This window comes from Thamnophis sirtalis, unplaced genomic scaffold (assembly GCF_051295495.1).
Source record: "Thamnophis sirtalis isolate CommonGarterSnake01/CBP01778 unplaced genomic scaffold, rThaSir2_p1.2 scaffold_3, whole genome shotgun sequence".
In the NCBI taxonomy this organism is placed as follows: Eukaryota; Metazoa; Chordata; class Lepidosauria; order Squamata; family Natricidae; genus Thamnophis; species Thamnophis sirtalis.
Genome location: NW_028261383.1, coordinates 36,974,693 through 36,999,646, shown reverse-complemented (window position 1 = coordinate 36,999,646; position 24,954 = coordinate 36,974,693). Strand labels below are relative to the sequence as shown.

Genomic DNA, 24,954 nt, shown 5'->3' with positions numbered 1-24,954 from the left:
AGGCAGCCGGTGGTCGACAGAAGTAGCCCGCAGTACTGCCCTCTAACCACTGCGCCACTGTGGCTCTTGTGACAAGATGTGACAATAATGGCAATAAGCAGGACCAAGGGCTAGTAGTAGATGACAGCAAGCCACTGGGTTTTAGAGACAAGAGAGGCAGCGCTAGAAACAAGCAAAGGCCTTTGTGTTTTTTCAACAAGTAACCCGGGGAGGAAAAGCTGAGGGGAGAACTTCTGAACCCAGTTCTTGAAAAAGAAAGAACAAAGAATTAAGGGATCACATTCTGACAGCCCTTGGGCAATGCATATGTATGAGTCAATAGATATTTATATTTAATAAGTATATAAAATAGGATCAAAATAAAACCAAGTAGATTTACAGATTTCAAAATAAAAGGAACCAGAAATATCACAGTACAGGAACAGCCCAAGTGCCGCCATATCCCAGATGTGTACTCTGCCATGTTTATAAAAGTACTGTAGAAAAGTGTCCCAGAGGAAGGCCAGGGATGGTCTATATTCTTCTCCACGGGGGCCTTCAAAGATCTCTGCCGGCATTTCCAAACACGATTTTTGTAATCCAGTTGTTGCTCAGCTCCGCAGAATTTCCCCCAATTGCCAACCAGGAACCGAGGCTCAGCTGCCCGAGAGTACAGACGTTGTGTAAGGCTCACCCGCTCTGAGAGACTCGATGCTGATTTGATCATCCTCAAGGGGGGGGAGGAGGCTTGGAGCTCCCACTCAACCGAACGACTCAAGGGATGCTGAGAGATTGAGGCAATGGCTGAATTCTGATCACAGGGGACAAGTTAACTTTAAGGATCTGCTGTGCTCTCCTCCTCAGTTCGTCATCGGAAGAGCTGTCCACTTTGATGGCCTGGAAGTTCAGCAGGTTGAATGCTTTCGAAGCCAGTTCTGGTTTATTAGGTGGCGGGAGAGAACTGGGCGTCTTTCGACAGGGTTTTCCTTCCTCTGCACTTCTTCTTTTCTCCTGCTGATGGCTGCCGCCACTTTTCCATTCAGGTTTGGCCACCGATGGTTTCTTAATTCTGGAGGCCGCCGTGCTACAGCTCTGGGAGTTGCTCCCCGAAATTCGGCCATTCAGGATTCCAGATGCTTTGCAAGTGTTACTTTCCTGAAGCACCCCACCCTTTGGTCCTTTTATAAGGCTCATCGTGAGAGCAGCAGAGTCCGGCACTTGGGTTATTAAATGCCTGTATCCTTTGGGGTCCAATTGATTAGAGGGTATCTTAGCGGCCTTAGACTGCACTGATGCCGCGGGTGCTTTGAGCCGCTTAAGGTCCGAAGGAGTGATCCCCAGGTGCCCTTGTGTGCATTTTGATTCCAGACAAGAAGCAGTGGCTTTCAGTGGGACTAAGGCTTCCAACACCACCGACAGCCTCATGGCCGGATAGACGCCGGGGTACATATTAGCCGGGAAGCTCATGGCCGAGGCTTTGGATGTGCCCGAACGTGTCCGTTTCAAAGAGTTCAATAGGAGGTTTGTGGAATTACTGCTCTTGGACATGGGCTCCGCAGATTCTTTAGAAGAACTCAATGTAATTCCCGCCAAGGGGGCAGATACTTTCTCTATGGTGACCATGTTCCTTGCTGGGGCCTTGGCAGACTCTGAAATAGGAACAGCTGTTTCCGGAATGTCTTGGATATTGCCTTTTGTTTGGCTAGGTGCATTGGCAGTGCAGGAACTGTATCCATACACGTCTTTGCTCCTTAGGATTGTGGGTTGGTAGCCTTCTTCTTTCAGGCCTTGGAGAAAAGCTACTAACTGGGTCTCCGTGTCAGACAGGTCCTTAGACATGGGGTTAAACACCCGGAGAGCTTCTTCCAAGGCTTTCTGTCCTGCAGAGGACATCCTTGACCAGGAATGGACAGCTTTCTCTTCCACATTGTCCGCTTCAACATTCATGGCATTAGGCTGGCAGGAGCTTCTAGTAGATCCAAACCACTGGGAAACCAGCACAGGTCACCTTAAAGGGAAAAGAAGACAAGGCAGTTAATTCATTAATTTAAAAAAACTCAAGAAACATTTACTTCGAAGATTTTAGGCGGTGAGGAGAACCGTAATGCTTTTAAAGAGACCTTTTTAATTGGAACCAAACTTCACATACACTATTAAACCTTTTCTCCTTTCTGTTGATTTTTTTTAATTGATTAATTTCTGGCTTCAGATATATATTCAAATGGTTGTCATGAAAGGGAAGGTCCTTTCTCTCTGTTCTGACCCAGCCTTAGCAGAAGCAAGAAACAGACTCCTTGTCATACAAATAACCCCTCTTTATTTACCTCTTAATTGCATTCACCCACCGAAAAGTCCAGGTAATAGTCCTTGAAGGAGTTAACTGCAGTAACAGACTTTATCAGTTCCTTGCGATAATTGCAAGGCCATGAGCTCCCAGCCAAAAGGCTGCAAATTAAATTCTGGCAAGCAGTCTTTGTGGCAGGAAACACAATGAGCAAAATCTTCAGAAATACAAACTGTTGTCTCCCATGACAACCACCCCCCTTTTCTTCTATTTATTCCCCAGCCAGGGAGGGGCCATTCAGCATCCACGGGTGCTTTGCTTCCTGATTCAACTTCTTGTCCTCCGTTGCTCACCTCTAACTACTCTGCACACATGTGCATCTGGAACAGGCCCCAGCTGTTCTTCCTCCTCACTCATATCAGCCTCTAAAAGCAGCTGCCTCTCCAGTGGCTGGGAAATGTCAGACGGCCCTGGCTCCATCTCTGTGTCCAACGCAGAGCATACATCAGAGCCTTCCCAAGACTCCAGCACTGGTCCACGTTCCTCCCCAACCTCCTCATTGTCCGAGTCTACTGCCAGTTCTGCTGGCAGGCCGCAACAATCTCCTCCACCATTCCAGCTATGGAATTTTCTCTCTATCATTTTGCAGGCTTTTAGGATACATTACTATTTAAATATGGATGGTATATGTGTGTTTCATTTATTTATTGTAATTTCAAACAAAGATGCTCAGCTGCATGAAGGGTTTATTAAATAACATGGACAAAAGATATACTGTATTTTTTGGAGTATGAGACACACCTTTTTCCCTCAAAAAAGAGGCTGAAAATCTGGGTGTGTCTTAGACACTGAATACAGCATTTTTGGCCACTTGAAACCCCGCCCCTTTGCCAAAATGGCCGTGAATAGCCTTTAGGAGGCTTCCAAAGTGCTCCTGGGGGCTGGGGAGGACAGAAATGAGTAAAAAACTGGTTGTTTTTTTGCCCCCCCCAAAGAGCATTCTATAAGCCTCCTAAAGGCTATGAGTGCCCTTTTTTGACAAAAAAACGGGCCATTTTTTTCTCGTTTCCCTCCCCCTAGCCCTCCCCAGCCCCCAGGAGCACTCTACAAGCCTCCTAAAGACTATGCATGCCCTTTTTTTTTACACAAAATGACCCGTTTTCATGAAAAATGGGCCATTTTTGGGAGGTCTGCAGAGTGCAAAAACTTTTTTTTTAATTTGCCTCTTCAAAATCTTGGTGCATCTTATACTCCGGTGCGTCTTATACTCCGAAAAATACAGTAGTTAGGAGTGGGTTTCCTTCCAATAATCATAATTCAAAATAATTACAATATGTTGAAGTTGGACAACATGACTGAATGAAATAAACCCAAGATCAAATAAAACTCCTGAATGATTATTTATAACCAAGATAAAGGAGAAAGAAAAAAAAAATCCATGTTTCATTCTAGCTAGTGCTTATAAGCTAACTACTTGGTTGCTTGTCCCAAAGGTGCTTTTTTTGAAGAGGCAATTGGAGTTTCTGGTTTTCTTTGAAAGTCCAGGTGCCTCTTGAAAAAAGCACCTTTGGGACAACCATGACCTGGATGACTGAGAATCCCCATAGATACTTGATTGCTTGAAAGTACAAATGAGCTAAATCTCTTACCGCTGGCGTACATTCTTCGTAGTTTTCGGGAAACCTTTAAATAATGGCTCTCAGAATTAACTAAAACACTTTCTCATAAATTCATGTTATCCACTCAGTTCTTCACTCAGTTCTTTTCTGTGTTTATACAACCTTCTGGGAATGTTTTTTTTCTTTTGCTGTCCTTGTATTTTGAAGGACACTTGACCCTATAGAAAGTTAGCACCCACCCCTCTCTTAGAAGAATGAAATATTTTAGGAAATATTGAAAAGGCAGAATAATATGCTTCCTTAGATGAGAAAAGGAGAAACATGTTTTAAAAGACCAAGCAGCTCCCTGCAGCTCAGTGGTGGGTTCCAGATCCCGTCGCAACTGGCGTGGCACGACAAAACCGCGCTACGCAAAATAGCGGAGATTAAATCGCGTCACTAAAGTCGCGACGTCATCATCGCGCGTCATCACCGCGGGGACAACAGCGCGGCGACAGAAGGGCGTTCTACATACTTCGTTCTTTGCCTCCAAAGGTAGCCCTCCTCCTCCAGCTGACAGCGGCTGCAGGCACGGGGCAAAGCGGGCTGCCCAGCAGCAGCAGCCCGCGGGAAGGGTCCAGCTCAGCCGCGGGGGGCAGCAGGAAGCCCGCGGGGGGCCCGAGCAGGGCCGCCGACGCTGGCGGCGGAGGACGCAGCAGCGGCAGCAGCTGAGGCTCTCCCGGGGCCGGCGAAGTGGGCTTGCCCGGCAGAGGCAGGCCGCCCTCTTCTTCCTCAACAACATCTCCTTGGATGGGCGGCCGCTGCCACCGGGCAAGCCCGCTTCGCCGGCTCCGGGAGAGCCTCAGCCGCCGCCCGCCCTGCCTCTTCCTCCGGGGGAGGCGCCGGCGGCGGAGGCCGCCCGTCCAAGGAGATGTTGTTGAGGAAGAAGAGGGCAGCCTGCCTCCGCCGGGCAAACCCGCTTCGCCGGCCCGGGAGAGCCTCAGCCGCCGCTGCTGCCGTGTCCTCCTCCGCTTCCTGCTGCCCCCCGCGGCTGAGCTGGACCCTTCCCGCGGGCTGGTGCTGCTGGGCAGCCCGCTTTGCCCCGTGCCCGCTGCCGCTGTCAGTTGGAGGAGGAGGGCTACCTTTGGAGGCAAAGAACGAAGCATGTAGAACGCCCTTCTGTCACCGCGCTGTTGTCACGGCGGTAGGGTCGGTTTTTTCTTAGCGCTTCGGACGCCGCGGATTTGCCTCCGCACTTATGTCGGCGCGGATAAGGTCATCGCGGTTTTGTGGTGGAACCCGCAACTGGTACACTGTAATGGGGCCGTCCATCCACCACGCTCCGGCTGCTCGACGGAGGTCATGCAGGCGCCGTACACTGCACTTGCGTGTGCAAAGGAACGAGGGCAGGCGGGTGGGCCCCCCAAAGCACTGTTCTGGTATGGTGGCCGCTGCTCCCAACTGGCACCAGTACACCTGTACCACTGCTGGAGCTCCCTGCCCACTCCCCCTCTTCCGCTCCAAGGTGATGGGATTAAAACATGGCCCTCAGAGCATGATAGGATTAACCCTCTACCCATCTCACCACATGGCACCTGGGAGGATTGCATCACCCAAGCCTGGGACACAGACAGTCTACAAAGTTAGCTAAGACTCCCCCCAACCCTGCCCACTGGGAGTCTGACAGCCAATTGGATACACTGCTTGTACAGGAACAGGAAACTCTAAGGCAGGGCCCAAGAGAGGGTACTTGAGAGACCGCCTACTGCCAATTACCTCCACTAGGCCAATAAGATCCCATAGATTAGGCCTCCTCCGAATTCCATCAGCCGGCCAATGTCGGCTGGCAACTACCCGGAGGAGAGCCTTCTCGGTGGCTGCTCCGACCCTCTGGAACGAACTCCCCGTGGAGATTCGTACCCTCACCACCCTCCAGACCTTCCGCGTAGACCTTAAGTCCTGGCTGTCCCGACAGGCCTGGGGCTAAAGATTTCAACCCCACTCGAATAGTATGACTGTTGTGCTCTTTTAATGATGTATTGTTTTCGTGTTTGTAACTTGTTTGTCCTCCCTCCCCCTGAATTGTGAGCCGCCCTGAGTCCTCTCAGGGAAAAGGGCGGCATACAAATAAAGTATCTATCTATCTATCTATCTATCTATCTATCTATCTATCTATCTATCTATCTATCTATCTATCTATCTATCTATATCCCTCTCTCCACTACACGTCCCTTTTCCCTTCAGGACCTCAAACCACATGGTCCTGTCCATCATTAAAAACCATCTTTCCAAGCAATCTCCGTCTTTCCAGTATCCTTTTCTCTACTTGGAACTGAACCCAGAAGGACATTTCTCCCAACAACCCATAAAGCTAAACATTCTGCACTTTCAACAAGGTGGACAAAAACAAAAGCTGCAAAAAATGCTCTTAAGAAACTTAAGTCACTTAAAGACCATTTACGTGGACTGCACAATAACTTCAAACTCAGCCCATTAGCACAAACAATTCCCTTTCCAAGTCTAGATGTCAGGGTTCCAAATAGCTTCCAAAAGTACATCAGAGTCCAAGGCAAAGTATTGCTCAAAGTTCCAATTTATTAAGAGAGCCATGTTGGCACATCTGGGAAAACCCGGATCTGAAAGCTTCCTGGTTTTCCCCACCCAGTTGAAACTTCAAGATCTTGCCTCCACACCCACAAGTCCATCACATGGTCCAATCTCCCACTGCCCTGCTGGCAGTTCCACCCATCCAATTCCGGTCAAGTGCAGAGGTGCAGAGACAAAGGATGACCTTGGCTTTCTGGAAAGAATTTTGTTTTGGCTACATAGCATCTAACTCCGTATAATCCCCCCTCCCATTTTCCCACAATCGAAAATGCATAGAATAGAAAGTTAGAAAAGATAGTTGCAGGCCTGACACTAGAGGCATTGCCAAAACATGTGGATACAGTAGAGGTTTACAGTGGTTTCATTACAATAAACCTGGATACCAGACATTTTTACATTATAACATCCATATGCCAAGATTACGATTGCCATTTTGGATAGGAATTTTGGAAACTGATCTCTAAACCTACATGGAGAGCACCAGATAAGTGAAGCTGACATATGCTAATCAATTTCAGATGCCCCCCTCCTTCTCCTCATTTTGTACCTGAAGTTTCAGGGAGTGAACTGGATGCCTTCAGCACACAAAATATGTGGTGCATCAGTGAGCGATGATCTGCTTCACTGAAGACATTAGCAAAATAAACTAATTCCTTCCTCAGCAACATTCCAATATTTTCCTGGCACTAATTTTACAGTTTCAAAGGGCTGCAGGATAAACTACCCTGGCTTAAAGAGCAGAGTATGCGCCTATACCTGTAAAGTATTACCTCACCAATCTTCCCAAGAAAGCAGGACTCTTGAAAGTGATGTTGTTCCAAATGGAGCTTTTATTAAAAAGCTTGTGAGAGCAAGAGGTCTACTTAGGAACTAAGTAAAACAGCAATTTAAAGCAGTGCAAAGAAAACCCCTCCCACAGCACAGCAATGCAGGAAACAGAAACTTCAGAGATCCCTCCAATCCTCCCCCCTCCCAGCGTCCTAATAGAAATATGTAGATGGGACCTGACAATACCTTTCTTTGTAGTACAGGTAGTCTTCAACTTACGTTCATGGCCAAAGTTACAGCAGCACTGAAAAAAGTGAATATATATATATATAAAGTGAATATATATATACATTCTGACCCCCCCTTCTCCAGGAACGAAAGCCAAAAGCCACGTAACTAAAAAGGTTTCCTTTAATCAGGCAAGACTCTCGTTAGCTGCAAGCCAAAATAAACAAATAGATAAGTTCTCTGGCAGCAATTACTACGAATCTAGGCAATGCAAATAAGCTTCTCACAGCAAACCACTTATCCAAGTTGGTTTCTCTGAATCATGAACGTGAACGTGAACATTGACTCCTGCAACCAGGGCGTGGCACCAACAGTCTCCTTTATACTCAGGAGAGGATCTTAATCAGCATCAACTGCTCATAATCCCCCTCCTGTAGTTACTCCATTGTTCTTTACGGCGAGTAGCCCTGCGCCTGCATGCATCCTGAAACAACTCCCAAATGTTTTCCTGAACATTCTCTTTGATCCAATGTTCTGCCGCCACCTGGTGGCCGACCAGTCTCTCCTCGCCCTGCTTGGAGTTGACACCCTGTCCAGGGTCCTCCACCTCCTCCAAAGCCGACTCATAAGACCCCTCGCTGTCAGAGTCTGGCGGCAGCTCCAAAGGCTCATGCCGGGCCACAACACACATATACATTCTTTTTCTTAAAGAAAAAACAAAACAACACATACAAAAGCAAGGAAACCCACCCCCCACCCCCACTTTCCTCCATTTCATCAAGCATGCCATTTGGTTACAAGTTTTTGTGCATCAATTCTTAAGATTAAAAATAACATCACTGGTTTTCCATTAAACATAACTAAATATTTCACTGTCGTTGAGTGACCTATGACCGTTTTTCACACTTATGACCTTTGCAACATCCCCATGGCCACGTGATTTACATGCTTGAAAACTGACTCATATTTATGACGGTTGCAGTGTCCCGGAGTCATGTGATCCCCTTTTGCGACCTTCTGACAAGCAAAGTCAATGGGGAAAGCCAGATTCAATTAACAACCAGGTAGTACTGATTTAAGAACTGCAGCGATTCACTTGACAAATGCGATGAGGAGTCGTAAAATGGGGACAAATCCAGCTTTAGAAATTTCTCAATTAACAACATATATGTTGGGCTCAATTGCGGTCGTAGGTTGAGGACTACCTGTATGTTTTCAAGCGACAAAAACTATCCCTCAGATGTAGAACATAAATCCCTCCCTCCATGAAACGGGCCAACCCACTGCTAATACTGCACCTACTACCACATGGCTCCCTAAGACAGTCAACAGGGGAAACAAGGATGAATTTGCCAATGGAGCTTAACAGAACAACAGAGTTGGAAGGGACTTTGGAGGTCCTCTAGTCCAACCCACCGCTCAAGTAGGAGACCCTGGATTGGTGGGTGAGTCCATAACAATATTTAACTCGAAAATAAGAGTTGGTGCCGAATTCCCGCTTGCTCCTGGGGAACTATGAACTATGGTGCCGGAGAAGACTCCTGCAAATCCCTTGGACTGCAAGGTGATCAAAGCGGTCAGTCCTAGAGGAGATCAACCCTGACTGCTCTTTGGAAGGCCGGATCCTGAAGATGAAATGCAAGTACTTTGGCCACCTAATGAGAAGGAAGGACTCACTGGAGAAGAACCTAATGCTGGGAACGATTGGGGGCAAAAGAAGAAAGGGAGGACAGAGAATGAGGTGGCTGGATGGAGTCACTGAAGCAGTAGGCATGAGATTAAATGGACTCCAGGGGATGGTAGAGGACAGGAAGGCCTGGAGGAACGTTGTCCATGTGGTTGCGATGGGTTGGACACAACTTCGCAACTAACAACAACAACTATATTTCCCTGAAAATAAGACCAGGTCTTATATTAATTTTTGCTCCAAAAGACACTTAACAACCAAAAGACAGGGCTTATTTTCTGGTTGGATCTTATTTTGGGGGAAATACGGTACTTAACTGAAGACCACGAGAACAGAATAATACCATTCTGTGATAATGATTTAAGAACACAGAGTGCAAATAAAAGGATAGAAATCTGCACTTATGACCCACAGGGCTTGTGGCTTTTTTGCATTCCGGTCCCAGGGCTTATACGAAAGCAACTTAAAGAGTGTGGAGCAGTGCTTGAAGAAAATTACCCAGATTAGAGCAGTGAGCAGCCATTCTTCAGCTCACACAAGAGGACCAACCAAGCAGCCAAGAGAGGAAGCAACATTCTATACAGAGGAGAGGATTGTTTGGAAAAAGCCCAATGAATGAGAAGCAGAATACACACCATAAATTCTATGCTGCTGGAACCATCATGGAAGCAACTGGCTGTAGTGAAGGGGTAAATCCCATCAGGAACTTCCCTCTCCTGCATTATTCACTCAGTAATGTTGACTTAAGAGTCAAAGGGTCCTGATCCCCTGAGTACACAAGTAGGAGTGTCTGTAACGGCTGCAAATGGCATAAGATAGGCACTGTTCTGACCCAGGTTTCCTTAGAAAGCAAGAAGCAAGGTCTTGGTCCCTACAAAATCTCTTTTATTTACATGACTGTGAATTCCTTTCATTCACAGTCAGCAAGACTTAGCAAACAGTCTTTCAGAGGAATGTTTATCCACACCAACCTTATCTCGTTTGGAGCGCTGCCAGATAACTAGTTTCCAAACACAGGAAAAGGCAAAACTTGGCACAGAGTCCCTTAAAATCACAAACAGAATTTTTCACTCTTGAACCGACCGAAGGAACGAATTGTTTCCTGCCCACTCCCTGCTCGTTCCTCTTTTGTTTCCTATGGGAGGGGCCAATCACCTCCAAGGTGTGGCTTTATTCCAAAGTCGACCCTGCTTTCTTAGTTGTTCTTGTCTTCTGGCAGCTCTGTGCATGCGCATGCTGGGAACAGGCTCCAGCTGTTGCTCTGCCTCACTGCTGTCTAGTTTAGAATTTTAGAATTTTAGAATTTTATTAGTATTTGTAGGCCGCCCTTTTCCCTGAGGGGACTCAGGGCGGCTCACACAAAACTGGGAAGGGGGAATACAGACATTAAGACAGAAACATGTAATAAAATAGTAAGCAATAGTAAGTAGTAGTAAGCAATAGTAAGTAGTTCCCTCTGTGCCTCTAATGCAGAGCCCTCGTCTGAGCTTTCCTCAGTCCCCAAGACTGGCCCATGTTCCTCCCCAACCTCCTCACTTTCTGACTATGCTGCCAACTCTGCTGGCGGGCCACAATAGGCACAAACCTTCACTGACTCATAGAACGGAGGCAGGCATTGGATAGAACTGAATTTGTGGCCAATTTGAAGTCCAAGGAAGAAGAAGGATAGAAAAACACTGTCAGCCCTGGAGGCCATCTTTTTCTTTGGATCTTCAAAGGGCCATACTTGATGGATGGGCATACTGTGGGAACTAGGAGGGTGTTGGGCCTGGAAGCCACCTTGGACATCGGATCTTAAGGCCCGTCACATTTAATCTGTGGGAAACTGAGAGGGGGGATTGTATGGAGCTGGGGAGATATATAGTCATAACAACATTCCCCTCTCCGACAATCAAGGACATTCTGTCCGGTACCTGGAGGGCTGTGACTGGGAGGCATCTCCAGTTGGGACGGTGCCTGATTGGACCATGTGATGGATATGTGGGTGCTGAGTGGCGGCTTGGACTTTCTTTTGGGTGGGAAAAACCTGGAAGCTTTCAGATTCGGGTTTTCCCAGATGTGCCAATATGACATCTCTAATAAAATAGACCTTTGAGGAACTTCAAGCCTCGGAGTCTTCTTTCGTTGGAGGTGTTACTTGGAACCTTGACAGAGGAGGATGGCGAGGGGGTGAGATATATAGCCATAACAACATTCTTTCACTGGGAGTTAAGGACTGAAGAGGCGTGACTGGGAAACAATTCCAGGTAGGATGGTGACCTGATTGGACCATGTGTGAGTGCAGAGGAAGGGACTTCGACTTTCCTTTGGGTGGGGAAAATGCTGGAGGCTTCAGATTCGGGTTTTCCCAGATGTGCCAATATGGCATCTCTAATAAAATGGAACTTTGAGGAAATGCCTGCCTCAGAGTCTTACTTTGTTGGAGGTATTACTTGGAACTCTGACAACACTTTCCTGGGCATTCCCAGCAGAGCAGTCCCACCCTTGAGTGATTATGGCCAAGCCTGAAGAAGGGGAATTGAGGGGAAAGCACCTGAGTGAAGATCAAAGAGACAATACACGGACGGAAGAAACCGGGATTGTCAAAATATATAAACAATGTCAGGGTTCCAAATAGCCTCCAAAAGTAAACCAGGCAAAAGATTCCTCAAAGTTCCAATTTATTAAGAGAGCCATGTTGGCACATCTGGGAAAACCCGAATCTGAAAGCTTCCAGGTTTCCCCACCCAGATCAAAGTTCAAGATCTTGCCCCCACACCCACAAGTCCACCACATGGTCCAATCTTCCACTACCACGCTGGCAGCTTTCACCCATTCAATTCCAGCCAGGTGCAGAGACAAAGGATGACCTTGGCTTTCTAGAAAGAGTTTTGTTATGGCTACATATCACCCAATTCTGTATAATCCCCCCTCCCATTTTCCCACAATAGAAAATGCATAGTAGAATAATAGAAAACGTGGCAATCTTGAAGTCCAAAAAAAAAAAAAAGATGGCTTGCAGGCCTGACAAGCAAAATGATTGGAAACAGCCACCTGACCTCGGTATGTTACTTTAGAGGAGAAACTGAAAGCTAAATAAAGCTCAGGTGGGAGAAACCACAGCTGGAGCAAAGTCTTTTCTGGGAATAGAATACAATTAGGAGAAAATCTACTAGGTAGAGGCTCTAGGATAGTGTTTCTCAACTTCAACAATTTTAAGATCTATGAATTTTAACTCTTCGAATTCCCCAGCCAGCATGAAGTCCACGTGGTATTAACAGTTGCCGAGGTTGAGAAATGCTGCTCTAGAGGAATGGAGTGGGCTGCCTGGTAGAATTGAACTACCATATTTTTAAGACACACCGGAGTATAAAACACCCCAAGGTTTTGAAGAGGCAATTTTTTAAAAAAAAGTTTTTGCACTCTGTAGACCTCCCAAAAACAGCCCCATTTTTTTTTCCAAAAAAGGGCATGCATAGCCATTAGGAGGCTTATAGAGTGCTCCTGGGGCTGGGGGGGGGGCGCAAAAAAACAGCCCATTTTTCACTTATTTCTGCCCTCCCCAGCCCCCAGGAGCACACTCTGAAAGCCTCCTAAAGGCTCTGCGCAGCCATTTTGGTGAAGGGGCGGGGTTTCAGGAGGCAAAAAATGCTATATTCAGTGTATAAGATGCACCCAGATTTTCAGCCTCTTTTTTTTTTACAATTTTTTTTTATTTTTATTAAACAAACAACACACAAAAAATAATCATCTTACATTACATCTTGTAGAAAGTGTGTCAATTGGTTATATTTAGCTTTCGTGCATCTCTTCCACAGTAATTACTTACATTCATATCGTGTCAAAGTTCTTAATGAGTCTTACTTTCAACATATCATAGTTCTCGTTCGACTGAAATTGTTTTAGTGTCCTTTTGCCTAGAATAATCCATAGTTAAAAAACACAACCACCTAATGGCATTTCATTAATTATTACAGTCATCGAATAGCCTTAGACCTTTATAACATATTCTAAACAAATATTAGTTCTCCCCCCCCTCAAATAAATCACTGTTTACAATTTGTGTCCAGGTTCCTTTTGTTATGGTAGTACATATATACAACTAACAATGGAATATATATATAACTGTATCCCTTATCCTTATCCTTATCATTCCATTGTTAGTTGTTATAATTAATATTGGTTAACAAAAAATCCTTTACTGTTATATCTATTTTCTTCTCATCAGACCAACATATATGTATACCTTATTGCCCTTATCAATTATTTATTTAACATAACCATCTATAAGTTACTAAATTAGTACTTACTAATTATAAAAGTTAATTTTTTTGATATCTACTTTCATATATCCAATAACATTACACCTTTATAACATATTCAAAGAAATAATTAAATTTCTAAACTTTTCCCCCCCAAATCATTGTTTGCAATTTATATCCAAATTCCTTATATTAAATCAGTACATATGTCATTAACTATCTCTTATCATTTCATTATCATTAATATTTGTTAACAAAATCATTTATTACTTATATCCAGCTTCCTCACCTCCAGCCAACATAGAAATATGCCTTGTTACCATTATCAACTATTTATTTAAGCAAGCAATCTAAAGGATTACTAAATTCCTACTTACTAATCATCAAATTTAGCTATTATTATTATTATTTTATTATTATTATTATCATTTTTTATATATCAACCTGTGTCCTTCCAGAAGGCATGTAGTCTTATTTCTTTTGCCATTTGTGGAGTTAATTTTCTATTTATTTCTTTGGTAAAGTTTTTATGGACATCTCTCTGTATCTTGTTGTCTGTTGGATCTCTCAGGTAATCTCGGCGCCCTTTTGCTACTTTAATTGATTTATCTTTGATTGTCAATCCTGTTTCTGATAAGATTTTTCTCTTTAAAACCATCCTTTTTTTCTCTTTTTTCTTCTTTTGTCCCTTAAAATTTGGGGTAGAGCTCCGAACCATCGAATTCCCCCCTCCAAACTCCCATTTTTTTGCTTTCAACCACTTTCATTTCAGAAATCAAATCATTAGTTTTCTTATCTTTGTGTTCATTTTTCTCTTCAGTTTTTGGAACTCCTTCTCCCTCACTTCTTTCTGATGTAAACTCTATCTTGTCAATTCTCCACGTTACCAATAACTTTTGAATTGCGTCCCAAACCTTTTGCAAAATTAAAGTTTCCTCTTCTGTAAATTGCTCCATGTTCCAAATTGTAAATTACTGCCACTGTAGCTTTAATCTTCACAAGAGAGAGGTTCCGTTTTTTTTCCCCCTTCTCCCAGTGCCGATAGACAGCTGTGGTAAACAAATTTATGTCCTTGGCTCTTATCACTTCTAGTTACAGAGCTTTGAAGCACAAAGTGATATCAAAGGAGAAAAGGAACAAATGTGTGGTTTCAAAAATAGCTCTAGCCTGTAGTTTTCAAGCAGCAAGATTAGTATTTTTTTCACTTTCTTGTGTTGTCTCAGATTTAGGAGGGACAAAGTTTTTAAATGGAGTTTAATAGCAAATAATAGACAATTTTTGTCATAGTAGAGAGGGAGATTTAAGTTGAAAAATAAAGCAGGAAGGAGCCAAAGAAGAAAAACTGGTCCGTTTACTTTACGCAGAGGGGAGGGAGAGAGAAAAAATTGTGAGGAGCATTTCAATAGTTACAAGAAGAAAAGCATACTAACCAAAACAAAACTATGAAGATCAGTTCTGCCGCTAACTTCTTCTGCTTAAGGATTTAGTTTAGCATAAAAAAGAGATTCTTTTGGGCAGATTTTTTTTCAAAACGGAAATGATTCCCCAGATGATCACGCTTTCTCTTTCTGTTACCTTCCGTTCCTTAGCCGTCCCCACTTCATCAGCCTATAGGCTGTCTTTTGTCACCAGCTTGAAGTCCTTCTCTTGTATCAATCAGAGACTTGCATTGTCCCTGACATCAGCAAGATGTGGTCTTCCTGTTCACCATCTCTTTGGGATGGTTTAGGTCCGATTGGACACCCCCCCCCCGGGGCAAAGGTATCGGTTGCAGTCTCAGAGCATCGAGACCGCACGTCCGTACTGTAGGGACCCCTCCTCAGCCTCTTTTTTTAGGTGCGTCTTATACTCTGAAAAATATGGCAAGCCTTGGGACCAGAGGTGAAACCAGATGTCAAACTGTGTCCCCATAGGACTTTTTGGAATGGGTATTTGAGACACCGCAATTTCTCAATGTCAAACGCCTTCTCTCATCCCACTGGGTAAAGGAGAACAGACATGGTTTTGAAGAAGACGCTGAACAGCCATTAGGCAAACACCAGCTGAGCTTTGAAAGGGAAGATAGGGTGAGGAAGAAACTGAAGAAAGCCCCACCTTCGTTCATTTGGGGTAAAAGGAAAGGGGAGGGGAAAAAACCTGTCAGGCTTTCAAAATTCTGGTTTAAACCCTGCAACAGTAGAGTGATGATCATCCTTGTGCAATTTACTTCTGACCTTGGCTATCCATTGGGCTACTCAACCTAAAAGAAAGTTTTCTTTTCCTCTTTGATTTTTAATAAAATGCATTTGTGGAGACAGCTGCTTTTGTTTTCCTTTCCTCAAAAAGACGTGAGATGTCTGCTCTTTAGTCACATGCCACAAGCCAGTGCTACAGAGTTGGTTTTCCTTTTCTGAAGCAGCAAGTATCATTTTCATCATTATGCATACTTTAAAGTAAATTGCTCAAACTGTGAGGGTCTCCTCTGTCGCACAAACCGGTATTAATGGGAAGGAGCTGGTCAATATATTTCCTTCCTCCATGGAGAACCTGCCCCCAAGAAGAGAGGTGGGGCAAAAGAGACCATTTGAAAAGAACAGAGACCCTTCCCTCAACAGAGAGTATGGGAAAATAGGAGAGGAGAGGAAAGGAATGGAAGGGAAAGAGAAAGAGAAAAGAGAGAGGAGAAAAGAGAGAGGAGAGGAGAGGGTGAGGCGAGGAGAGAAAGGAGAGGAGAGGCAAGAAAGGGGAGAGAGGAGAGGAAAGGAAGGGAAGAGGGGAGGGGAAGGAGAGAGGAGAGGAGGGTAGAGGAAGGAAAGAAGAGAGGGGAGGGGAAGGAGAGAGGAGAAGAGAGAGGAGGGGAGGGGAAGGAGAAGGAGAGAAGAGAGGAAAGAGGAGGGGAAGGGGAGGGAAGGAGAAGAAAGGAAAAGGAAGGGAAAGAGAAAGGAGAGGGAAGAGGAGGGGAAGGGAGAGGAGATGGGAAGAGTGGAGAGGAGCAGAGAGGGGAAGGAGAGGGCAGAGGAGGGGAAGGGAGAGGATTGGAGAGGGGAGGAAGAAGGGGGAAGGGGGAGGAGAGGAAAGGAAGGGAAAGTAGAGAGGAGGGTAGAAGAGAGGAAGGAAGGGGAAGAGGGGAGGGGAAGGAAAGGAGAGGAAGGGAAAGAGAAAGAGAAAGGAGGAGGACAGTGGAGGGGGGAGTGGAGGAAGAGGGCAGTGGAGGGGGAGGGGTGGGGTGGGGAAGAGAGGACAAGAGAGAAGGGGAAGGGGAGGGGCAAGGGAGGAAGAGGGCAGGGGAGGGGAAGGGCATGGGAGAGTCAGCGAGAAGGTAGGGAGAGGAGGGGAAAGAGGAGGTGCAGGGAGAGAACAGGGAGGGGAAGGGAGTGGAGAGGAGGAGAGGGCAGGGGAGGGGGAGGACATGGGAGAGTCGGCGAGAGGGTAGGGAGAGGGTAGGGGAGAGGAGGGGAGACAGGAGGGCAGGGAGAGGACAGGGAGGGGAAGGGAGTGGAAAGGAGAGGGGAAGGAGAGGGCAGGGGAGGGAGAGGGCATGGGAGAGGAAGCGAGAGGGTAGGGAGGGGGTAGGGGAGAGGAGGGGAGAGAGGAGGGGGAAGTAAGGGAGAGAAGAGGAGAGGGGAGGAGAGGAGAGGGGAAGGACAGCAGTGGAGGGGAAGGGAGGAGAGAGGGAGAAGAGGGATAAGATGAATCCATGAGGCGGATCTAAAAAGGAACTATTAAAAGAACTATTACAAACAATACCAATGAGGGGAAAATAATTGTGATAGAGGAAGAAGCTAACATGGCTGCATAGCAAAGCGGGGAGATTCTACCACCAAACTGAGGTGGAGGGAGCAGAGTTTTGATGTTTAAGACTGGTAGCATCCTCCAGTACTGAAAAAACAGAATGGTGTTCTGGCCAAAATGTTTCAGATATCCTAAATAATGGGGATATTATTATTTCCAGTCTTAAGGGCTAGAAGACTGGAAGAGGCAAAATTTGTCCTATTTTCAAACAGGGAACAGAAGAATTAAGGAAGCCATAAGTCAGAAGACTGCTGAGTTTCAGTTTGAAAGGCTTATTTCTTCATTATTAGAATTACACTAGACAACCCATGACCTCTTGGGTCATCATTTCAGAGACATTTGCTTACCAGACTCCCACTTTCAAGAAAGGCAATGCTTCTAACGTACTTGAAAAGTTCTTTAAAAATTTCAGGGAAATATTCATAGATTTTGCCTTGGAAGTAGCAGCACATGTTGAACTGTATAGCACAGTCCAACATTAGCAGTTGAACACAAGAAATGTTTTATGACATTTTGTATTATGTCATAAAAGGCTTGATTTATGTCAAGAGATATTTTATAAAATTTGCCGAATTTCAATTCCACAGGAGTCGTAAATTCTGGATTCCGGATACATTCAGTATGTTAGTCCATTTGAGATACCATGGTCTCCAGAAACAATCACACTATTTGTTGTTCTTTCACAGCTAACAGAACTGTCCCCATTTCAAAAGGTACAAAACGTTCCCTCTACGTATCTTCTGCAATACCTGGGAGATGTTTATTAATATATTAAAGACGTTCTTGTAATCTGTAGTCTATTATTCTTTCAGAAACAATATGTCTCTACCAAGGCTCAAACTCAGGAGGTGTGGAAGAGGAAATGGAAGCAGGGGCTTGAAAGCCCTACATGAAATCTCATTGAGTAGTTTCTTACAAAAAGGCTTCATAAATGGAAATAATTCTGCTTACCTCGTAAGAGATTTCACTAGTTGTATCAATTGGTTTTCCCTTTTCCATGTTGGATTAGTCAGATGGTATTTTTTAAAGGTTTTAAAGGCGACAAGTTTCATAATAAGCCAACCATCATGGCTACCTATGATGACCACTGTAGTTCCAAAACAGTTGGATGGCAACAGATTCCCTACTTCCCTACAGCAAGATGGTCTGATTAGCAGCACACACATTAAAGGATTTGCATGTAGGTTCTGTAGGAAGTTAGCACCCACCCCTCTCCTAGAAAATGAAATCTATCTGGAAATATTAAGAGGACAGATTATTTCCTCTAAAAGGGAGGCAAAAACTCACCCCCACCTTTGTCACTGGACCCTTAAGGCCTGGGCAAGTCTATTCTACATAACAAATATCTACTTTCTTCAGGTAGAGCCATAGTTGTTGTTAGTTGGGAAGTCTGACCCCATGGACAACTGTTCCTGTCCTCTACCATCCCCCGGAGTCCATTTAAGCATACTCCTCCTGCTTCAGTCACTCCATCCAGCACCTCATTCTCTGTCCTCCCTTTCTTCTTTTGCCCTCAATCTTTCTCAGCATTAGGCTCTTCTCCAGTGAGTCCTTCCTTCTCATTAGGTGGCCAAAGGATTTGAGTTTCATCTTCAGGATCTGGCCTTCTAGAGAACAGTCAGGGTTGATCTCCTCTAGGACAGATTGGTTTGATCGTCTTGCAGTCCAAGGGATTCACAGGAGTCTTCTCCAGCACCATAGTTCAAAGGCCTCAATTCTTTGGCACTCAACCTTCCTTATGGTCCAACTTTCACAGCCATACATTGCAACTGGGAAAACAATAGCCTTGACCATACACACTTTTGTTGGCAGGGTGATGTCTCCAATTTTTAGTATGCTTTTTAGATTTGCCATAGCTTTCCTCCCCAGGAGCAAGTGTCTTTTAATTTCTTGGCTGCAGTCCCCATATGCGGTGATCTTGGAGCCCAGGAAAATAAAATCTGTCACTACCTCCATTTCTTTCCCTATTTGCCAGGAATTGAGAGGGCTGATGCCATGATCTTAGCTTTCTTAATGTTGAGTTTCAAGCCAACTTTTGCACTCTCCTTCTTCACCCGCCTCAAGAGGCTCTTTAGTTCCTCTTCGCTTTCTGCCATTAGAGTAGTAGCATCAGCATATCTGAGGTTGTTGATATTTCTCCCAACAATCTTAATTCCAACATTTGATCCATCTAGCCCATTTCTCATGAAGTGCTCTGCATATAAGTTAAAGAGGCAGGGTGACAGTATACAGCCTTGCTGGACTCTTTTCCCAATTTTGGACCAATCAGTGGTTCCGTGTCCCTGTTGCTTCTTGACCCGCATATAGGTTTCTCAAGAGACAAGTAAGATGGTCTGGTACTCCCATCTCTTTAAGAACTTGCCACAATTTGTTGTGATCCACACAATCAACAGCTTTAGCATAGTCAATGAAGCAGGTTTTTTTTTTTTTGGAACTCCCTAGTTTTCTCCATGATCCATCGTATGTTGCAATTTGATCTCTAGCTCCTCTGCCTCTTCAAAATCCTGCCTGGACTTCTGGTATTTCTTGATCCACATACTGCTGGAGCCTAGCTTGTAGGATTTTGAACGTAGCTTTACTAGCACGTGAAATGAGTGCAAAGATGCGATGGTTTGAACATTCTTTGCCATCGCCCTTCTTTGGAATTGGAATTGGAATGTAAACTGACCTTTTCCAATCCTGTGGCCACTGTTGAGTTTTTTCAAATTTGCTGGCAAATTGGGTGTAGCCCTTTTATTGCATCGTCTTTTAAGATTTTGAATAGCTCGGCTGGAATTCTGTCACCTCCACTAGCTTTGTTGTTGCTCAGATTTCCTAAGGCCTATTTGACTTCACATTCTAGGATGTCTGGCTCTAGGTCAGTGACTACCCTGTCGTGGTTATCAGGGATGCTAAGCTTGTTCTTGTATAGTTCTTCTGTGTAAATTTTGCTACCTCTTCTGCCTTTGTTAGATCCCTGCCATTTTGGTTCTTTATCTTGCCCATCTTTGCATGAAATGTTCCCTTCATATCTCCAATTTTCTTGAAGAGATCTCTGGTCCTCCCTATTCTATTGTTTTCTTCTATTTCTTTGCACTGTTTGTTTAAGAAGGCATTCTTATCTCTTCTAGTTATTCTCTGGAATTCTGCATTCATTTGGGTGCATCTTTCTCTTTCTCCCTTGCCTTTCGCTTCCCTTCTTTCCTCAGCTGTTTGCAAAGCTTCCTCAGACAGCCATTTTGCTTTCTTGCATTTCTTTTTCTTTGGGGTGTTTTTAGTTGCTACCTCTTGTACAATGTTGCGAACTTCCATCCACAGTTCTCCAGGTACCTGTCTATCAGATCTAATTCCTTAAATCTATTTATCACCTCTACTGCGAATTCATCAGGGATATTTTAGTTCATACCTGAGTGGTCTAGTGCTTTTTCCTACTTTCTTCAATTTAAGCCAAATCTTTTCAATGAGCCACTCATCATCTGAGCCACAGTCAGCTCTTGTCATAATAGGAATCCCAAAGCCCTTTCATTACATCATCAGCCAGCAAGGCTCAACTAAGCCTAGGACTCAGGACAGTCTACAGAGTTGCCCTTGCATGGCCCCATGGGAGTCAGACAACCAATCAGAATACAAACTCAAATTCAAAAGCCCAGAGATGGCATAAAACCAGGGCACTCTCAGCATCTCTTTCCTCCAGGACCTCAAATCATGTGGTCCTGTCCACCATTAAAAAACATCTTTCCAAGCAGCCTCCATGTTTCCACTGTTCTTTTCCCCACTTGGAACTGAACCCAAATAGACTTTTCTTCCAACAGTTCCAAACAATAGGAAGAATGACTTCTGGGAAACTTTACTATAGAAACCTGGCTCCAAAAATAATGCCTTTATGTGTATCAGAGGATTTTAGAAAGTATTCAGCTTTAGGGAACACAATTTCTCTTCTCTTTGTTAGACCTCTTAAGCCTTGATACTGATCTATGAAAACTCAAAATATAACACATCCAGTACTACTCCGTCACTGCCATTTTAGAGGTCAAAGCTGGTCTTAGCTTTTCCAGATAAATCTGTGCCTTAGGACTTCACAATGAAGAACCTCGCTCAAATTAAGAGTGGTTTGAAACTATTTTCTTTTTGGCTATATGAGCCCAATAGCTAGTTAGAATATTAAATTTAACAGGGAGTAAAAGTGCTTTCAAAATGATTCAACAAGTATATATTTAAACTAAGTCAGATACAGCAATTGCTTCCTGACAAACATATGATTATATTAAATGCAGAAGTGAAATTACACTTCTTTATTTGGGTTACTTTTTCAATCATTATTCCAGGTTTTTTTTAGAAATCGGAAGCTTATGAAATATCACACCCTTTCACGGTTAACTATTTTCATACTTCGTAGTTAAGTTATTCTGAAACTCAAGAAATGCTGAATTGAAACTAATTTAAAAATAAACAACCCCCTCCCCCTCTGATTTAGAATTAGGTTTTAGTGCCAGGCCTCAGTTATAGTGGATGAAACAATCACTATAATGATGTTGATGCTGCATTAAATAAATGCACATTTTCACCTTCCGAAAACTATGCAACTTACAATAGTCATGCATGCTGAACATCAACAGTTGATCAACATCAACAGTTGACCACAGGAAATGTTTTATGACAATTTATATTGTGTCATAAAACATTCAACAAACAAATAATTATTCCAGTGAACAATTCAGCACAGATAGGGAGGAATGCTAGATAGATTTTTTTTTAATTTTAAAACTGAAACACTAGGACACAAAACAAGTGAATATATGTTGGTCCAGCAACTCAATTTAATTTGCCACCAGCCTATGTTTAAAAAAAACATTAAAACATACCATGTTTAAAAAGTAACATAAAATAGTCTATTATGTTAAAAGCCTAGGAGTTCATGAATAATCAAAACAGGTAACTGGTTCATTTATTAAACTATTAGATATTTGTTTAATTTGAGCACACCATGTTGTGCAAACCTAGTAAAATATAATATCCAGCCAAAATGAGATTAGCCAAAACATGATTGAGTGCAATGATTAAATATTCAACAAGGTTCCATTCCCACCTGCTCTACTTTTTACTCAACCTCATGGCAATTGAGATCCGATTTGGGTTTAACAGTAACCCAGCCCAGTTCATTTTCTCCATTCCTCATGTAATATCATGCTATGAACACAGAAAACATATCAGAATGACAGCATTGCAGCATGACACAATCCTGTCATGTAATTAGGATGATCAGTTACTGAGAAAAATGACATAACACTGTTGCACACTCAAAGCTAAAAGTGCCTCTTCCAAATACAGAATTAGTCACTCTATATCAGTAGTTCTCAACCTGTGGGTCGGGACCCCTTTTTGATGGTCTTAGGAGACACCAATTTTATGGTTGGGGGTCACCACAACCTGAGGAACTGTGTTAAAAGGTCACGGCATTGGGGAGGTTGAGAACCACTGCTCTATATCAAAGGCAGCTGGTCCATTAATAGGCATTTGATTTTTGCACATCACATCGTAATTTTTCTATGAAATGAAAAGATGAATTAAGCAAGTCTCTCGCAAGCTCAGGACACAATCATACAACAGAAAATCTTTCAAATAACTATTTCAAGATGCACAAAGCAGATTATTTAAAAAGGTTTTTGAAACTCTCATCCTTCAAATAATTATCTCTATCATACACTAAATGACTTCTCAACATCATGCATTTAGGATCAAATTCAAACTCTATATTGTGGTGCCATTCAAAAGGCCTGCTGGAAATAACTGTTAATCAACAGCAAGGCACCCAGTTACCACAATTGTGAACCCTTATCAGGGAATAAGCTTTTCTTTACATATGCACTTTCAAATAACTACGCATAAAGCTGCAATGCAAGGTAACTTTAAAGTGTTTCACACAACACATTTGTTATAGTTTATAACCTGTTTGTGTATATGTCTTCAGTTCTAGCCAGCTCCTCCTTACAACCAAAATGGCTCACATTAGTTTAGTTTAGGCTTTGAGTAGTTGTTGTGCCAGAACTTGGGTAACAAGAAAAAACAACCTAAAAGAACTCACAGTTTATATTGTTTCAGCTTCACCTCTTTTAGTGATGGATTTTTACAAAGATTTCAACTGGGGAGGATAGAGAGACTCTACAAATCAAGACAAATTATTAACCATAGTGAATATGTGATGTAAATGATCTTTATTTAAAAAAAATAGTGGCCAATAGTCACAACCCCAAAGAGAAATTAAAGCTATCCAATTTTTAATGTAAAAAATGGTTTTGGATCTTCACATTAATCAGTGAAAGATGTCAGTTGGTTTTGAAAGAGTGGATGATATATTAACCAAAATGAATTAAGACTTATACCACAGTAACTAGAGGATAATCTGTCTTTTGACGAAAGCTTGCTCGATAAAATAAATTTAAGAGTTACTTCGGATATTTTCTCAAAGACGTACACCACAAATTAACTTCATAGACGTTGAACGAAAAATAAAATATTTCCAAGCAAAGATCCATTTTCTTTTAGAATAGAATAGAATTCTTTAATTTCTTTTAATTCATTTCTAGAGTTTTGCAAGAGTGGATTTCTGTTGTGATATCAATATTATACGGTTCCTGAATGTATTATTATAACAGCACCCTTTTCTGTCTGGGCCTTCAAAATTGCATCCGATCACTGGTCATTCAAAGCAGCGAAAATCCTAAGAATGGCAAACATTTCTGCTCTAATCATGTGTTTATCCCCAAATATATATATATAGTTGTATCACCTGTGAGATGTTATTATTCACGTGTATTCTTTGTGGCCGTGAAACTTGAGTGGAAGCAAGAAGAGGAAGGACTCCCTATCAATTCAATCCCATAAGTGCACCCAAGGTGGTGCAAAAACAATGGCCAAACCCTTCTGGAAAAACCCAAAGACCACCCACTTTTTCGCCCTCTCTTTTTGGAGAAAGCTGCCCTAGAGTGCCGGCAAAAAAGGCAGAAGCAAAATCAGCAGAAGCCTTTTTATGGGTCTCCCAAAATCGAATCCAGATCTTGAGGATGATAGCTGGGTGAAGGGAGGAAAAAAAGGCTCCCTCCTGACAGCTGACTCCCTCGCAAAGGCCAGGCTGGGGGCTTCCTCCACCCCAACACACCCCAACCCCCGAAAACTAAAGCCAAAGTAAGCCGGGAGGAGGAGGAGGAGGAGAAGGAGCAGGAGGAGGACGAGGGGACGATGATGCCAAGGGAAAAGAGGGGCGGGGCCGGGCCAGGCGGAGGGGAAGACGGCTTGGGCTGGGGAAAAGGGGTGTGTCGTCCGGCGGGGCCCCCGCGGGAGCGGCGGCCGGGGGGGAGGGGGAGAGATCCGCAGACCGGCCGGGAGAGGGCGGGGAGGAGAGCGCCAAAGGAGGAGCATCCCGTGGCGGGGAGGGGGGAGAGAAGAAGGCGAGGCCGAGGAGCCCCCCCCTCCCCTCCCCCGATCCGCCACGCCTCGAGCCGAGTCCCAGCTGCAGCGCCCCCCCTCGGGGACTGGCTGCGCCCGGGCAGGCGCCAAGCCCGCAACCTACCGGCCACCGCGGGACCCAGCAAAAGCCGCTGCGCCGATCCACCCCTGCAACATGGCCGCCCGCCCGCGGAGCGCCGGAAATTCCAGGCGGCTTCCGCTTCCGGCCGCAGGGAAAGTGCCCTAACTGCCCCCCTCAAGGGGCCACCCGCGCCCCCTCCCTCCCTCCCGCCCCCTCCAGCACCTGGGCAACACCTCCACCATCCACCGAAGCAGCCTCGGTCCCTCCTACACGTGACAGGCCCCGCC

The 24,954-nt window shown here is 44.3% G+C and overlaps 1 protein-coding gene across 4 annotated transcripts; it reads right to left on the bottom strand.

Moving 5' to 3' along the window:
• Nucleotides 1-309: 309 nt before the first annotated feature.
• Nucleotides 310-24,954, bottom strand: CCDC71 (coiled-coil domain containing 71). 4 transcript variants are annotated; one of them, XM_014072614.2, is made up of 2 exons: nucleotides 24,890-24,954; nucleotides 310-1,987 (listed from the first exon to the last, which is right to left on the bottom strand). In XM_014072614.2, exon 2 carries the CDS (start codon nucleotides 1,924-1,926, stop codon nucleotides 754-756), a length of 1,173 nt encoding a protein of 390 aa, XP_013928089.1. In that variant the 5' UTR covers nucleotides 1,927-1,987; nucleotides 24,890-24,954; the 3' UTR covers nucleotides 310-753. The 4 variants fall into 4 exon arrangements, with proteins under 4 accessions (XP_013928089.1, XP_013928088.1, XP_013928087.1 ...); XM_014072613.2 differs by lacking the exon at nucleotides 24,890-24,954 and adding an exon at nucleotides 24,710-24,846; XM_014072612.2 differs by lacking the exon at nucleotides 24,890-24,954 and adding an exon at nucleotides 23,930-24,703.

Bases quoted from the DNA above. Each gene is read 5' to 3' on its own strand.
- CCDC71 (XM_014072614.2), bottom strand. From the start codon at position 1,926: ATGAATGTTGAAGCGGACAATGTGGAAGAGAAAGCTGTCCATTCCTGG.